The 3,372-nt window shown below is 51.5% G+C and overlaps 1 protein-coding gene across 1 annotated transcript; it reads left to right on the top strand.

The window, feature by feature from the left end:
• Positions 1–358: 358 nt before the first annotated feature.
• ETH_00032870 (uncharacterized protein) lies at positions 359–3,199 on the top strand (the record flags this gene model as incomplete). The annotated part of the gene is made up of 6 exons (XM_013378909.1): positions 359–452; positions 808–911; positions 1,218–1,603; positions 1,752–1,975; positions 2,176–2,264; positions 2,944–3,199. Coding segments are annotated over 6 exons (1,153 nt in total), but the record flags the coding sequence as incomplete, so codon positions are not given.
• Positions 3,200–3,372: the final 173 nt, after the last annotated feature.

Below are 3,372 nucleotides of genomic sequence, written 5' to 3'. Positions count from 1 at the left end.
TTTGGCGGTTTTAAACCATTTTTCGCGTTTTTTAAACTTTTGAATCCTTTTCGGCCTCCTTTTAAACTCCTGCGACTACAACCGCTGCTGCTGCTGCTGCTGCTGCAGCTTGAGAGTTGAGGTGTCTCTACAGCCGGCGTGGCTGCCGCTGCGTCTGGAGCTGCACCGAAGAGAAGAAGAAGGACTTCGAAAAGCTCCAGTGTAATTTAATTAAATTTAATTAAATTAATTAAATTAATTAAATTAATTAATTAATTAGTTAATTAGATTTATTTTATTTATTAATTAATTTAATTAATTTAATTGAGTTAATTTAGTTTGATTTTAAAATTAATTTATTTTTCTTTTTTCTTTTCAGCGCTGTTTCTGAATATACCGAAAACCGAATTTTGCTGCTCTCTCGAGACCTCCCTGGGGGAGACTACATTTTGAAGTTTGTTATTTATGACCAGGTTCGATTAGGGTTTAGGGTTTAGGGCTTAGGGTTTGGGGTTTGGGGTTTAGGGTTTAGGGTTTGGGTCTTTTAGGGCACGGGGAGAACTGGGTTTGGGGCTTGTAGCGGCAGAGCAAGTTTTGAGCTCAGGGCCTGTAGGATTTAGGGTTTAGGGTTTAGGGTTTTGCGTTTAGGGTTTAGGGTTTGGGGTTTGCTGCAGGCTCAGCCAGAGACGGAGCAGCTGTGTGCGCACGCGACGATAAACGCGGAAGTGGGTGGCAATTTCCCTTCGCGAGTTTCCTCCAAGCGTTCAGAATTAGGGTTTAGGGTTTAGGGTTTAGGGTTTAGGGTTTAGGGTTTAGGGTTTGGCGCAGCTGGGGGAAAACAACTCCGCACTCCTCAACGCCGTCCGAGCGGAACTCCTCGAAGTCCCAGACCTTTTGCCTGTCGAGCCTTTGCCGCGTTCTTTCAACTCCAGGTGCGCCACAAGCCCCAAAACGCATGCATGCATGCATGCACGCATGCATGCATGCACGCATGCACGCATGCGTGTGTGCGTGAATGCATGCATGCATGCGTGGGTGTGGGGTTTTGGGGCTGACGCATGCGGTGGTGGTCGCGGAGTGTTCGGGACTTCTAAGACTTGGGGCCTGGAATGCATGCATGCGTGCATGCATACAAGCCCCAACGCTGCTGCTGGCACTCTTGCATGCATGCATGCATGCATGCATGCATGCATGCATGCATGCGTTTTGGGGCTGCATGCGGCGCTGTGGGGCTGCAGGGGGTGGCTGGCGAACCCTGACGTGCCGATCTACGCGACTTCTGTCTTTGGCTTCCACAAGGACCCCGACCACCAGCTGCAGCAGCAGCAGCAGCAGCAGCAGCAGCAGCAGCAGCAGGCAGTGGTGAGGTCCAGTCTGCACGTCAGCAAACCCACTGTCCTTCGGGTTGCAGCAGAACCCGCCTTGGCCTCTGACGGGCAGCTGAAAATTCAGATCTTCCCCAGCAGCAGCAGCAGCAGCAGCAGCAGCAGCAGCAGCAGCAGCAGCAGCGGGAAGGAGCTGGTGCCTGTTGCTGAGGCAGCAAATAACAACCTCTTCGCGCTGCTGCAGCCAGGCGCCTACAGCCTGGCCTTCGAGGGTTCTGAGCCGTTCTTGACCACAATAGGTGCGGGGCCCCAAACCCTAAACCCTAAACCCCAAACCCTAAACCCTAAACCCTAAACCCTAAACCCTTTTTATTCGGGAAAAGCTCCAAAACCTGCAGAAGCCCCCAAATCCAATGCATGCATTCCTTGCATGCGCATGCAATTCAGCTATCATGTCCATCGACGCCCTTAGGGATTCCCTGAGGGGCCCCCGGGGGGCCCCCTATGGGGGGGCCCCCGGCGGCTCCCTGGGGGGCCCCCTGGGGGCCCCCAGGGGGGCCCCCGCATGCAGCGCAACGTTGCCAGTTGTCTCTTTGCCATCTCCAATTCCTGAAGAGTTTGAGAGCGAACAACTTGTGTTTGGAGTGGAGTTTGGGGCCATTAAGGAGACGGTAATTAGGGTTTAGGGTTTAGGGTTTAGGGTTTAGGGTCTGGGGTCGGGTTTGGGGTATTTTGGGTGGTTTTTCGCGCTTTTTTCGGCTGTCTGTACACCCGAAGATGGCGGAAAGCAAGAATTAATCAAATGGAATTCACTTAAATTAATTAAAACATTTTTTTGCATTTTTATATCTTTTTCTTTTGCTGCATGCAGGGCGAGCTGCTGTCGCTGCCGCTGCACCTCTCCTCCCCCTCTGTGGTGTATGCGGAGGTCGGGTCCAACTTTGTTGTGGATTTCGTTCGGTGAGTTTTAAATTAAATTCATTTTAATTTTAATGCATTTTAATTTTAATTCATTTTATTTTATTTTCAAGTCAAATTTAGATTCATTTCCACATTTTAATCCATTTTTTAAATCCAAAAGGAGTCAAGTAAAATAATCAAAGGCCGTTCACAAGCTAGCCAGCTAGCTAGCTAGCTGGCTAGCTAGCCAGCTGCTTGGCTAGCTAGCTAGGATGGTGGCTAGCTAGCTAGCCAGCTGGGTGGCTGGCTGGCCTATTAGTTAATTAGCTGTTTAGCTAGCTCGCTAGCTAGCTTACTAGCTAGCTGGCTAGCCGGTTGGCTAGCTAACTACTCGCCAGCTAGCCATCCATTCCGCCTCCAGCTAGCAGCACCAGAATCTGCAAGAAGGCTCCTGCATTCCTTTGCTGTTTTCTTTCATTTGGGGCTCTGCATGCACGAGCGCATTCATTCATGCATGCATGCATCCATGCATGCATGCATCCATGCATGCATGCATCCATGCATGCATGCGTCCAGGACACTTGGACATTTGCATGCACGCACGCATGCACGCATGCATGCACGCACGCATGCACGCATGCATGCATGCACGCACGCATGCACGCACGCATGCACGCACGCATGCATGCATGCGTGCATGCATGCAAGGCGTTTGGGGCTTTGCATGCATGCGTTTCAGCGTGGGAATAGAAGTGGCGGAAGGCCTTTGGCTGGGGGAGCAGCGGGGCCCCCAAAATGCTTTGAAGCTGCTGCTGGATGCTGGGGAACATTCGCTTAAGGTTTCTGTGGAAACTGCTGCTGCTGCTGCTGCAGCGCAGCAGCAGCAGCAGGAGCAGCAGCAGGAGCAGCAGGAGCAGCTGCACCTGATGCAGCAGCATGATAGGAAGGCGCTCCTCGAGCAGGCCCAGGTCAGCCCCCAGATTTTAGCCAGCTAGCTAGCTAGCTAGCTAGCTCCTATATAGCTAAAAAGGCAGCTAACTAGCCACCGCGTTAGCTAGCCGCGAAAATAAAGTATTTGAAGTTGCTTTGCAAAAGCAGCAGCCAAATGCAAGTGCTACCCAACACGAAGGCCCGCTGCTGCCGCTGCTGCTGCTGCTGCTGCTGCTGC

This window comes from Eimeria tenella, genomic scaffold (genome assembly GCF_000499545.2).
Source record: "Eimeria tenella Houghton genomic scaffold, Eth_scaff1156, whole genome shotgun sequence".
Lineage (NCBI taxonomy): Eukaryota > Apicomplexa > Conoidasida > Eucoccidiorida > Eimeriidae > Eimeria > Eimeria tenella.
Note: the sequence above shows the minus strand (reverse complement) of the source record. Positions and strands in the feature narration are given on the sequence as shown.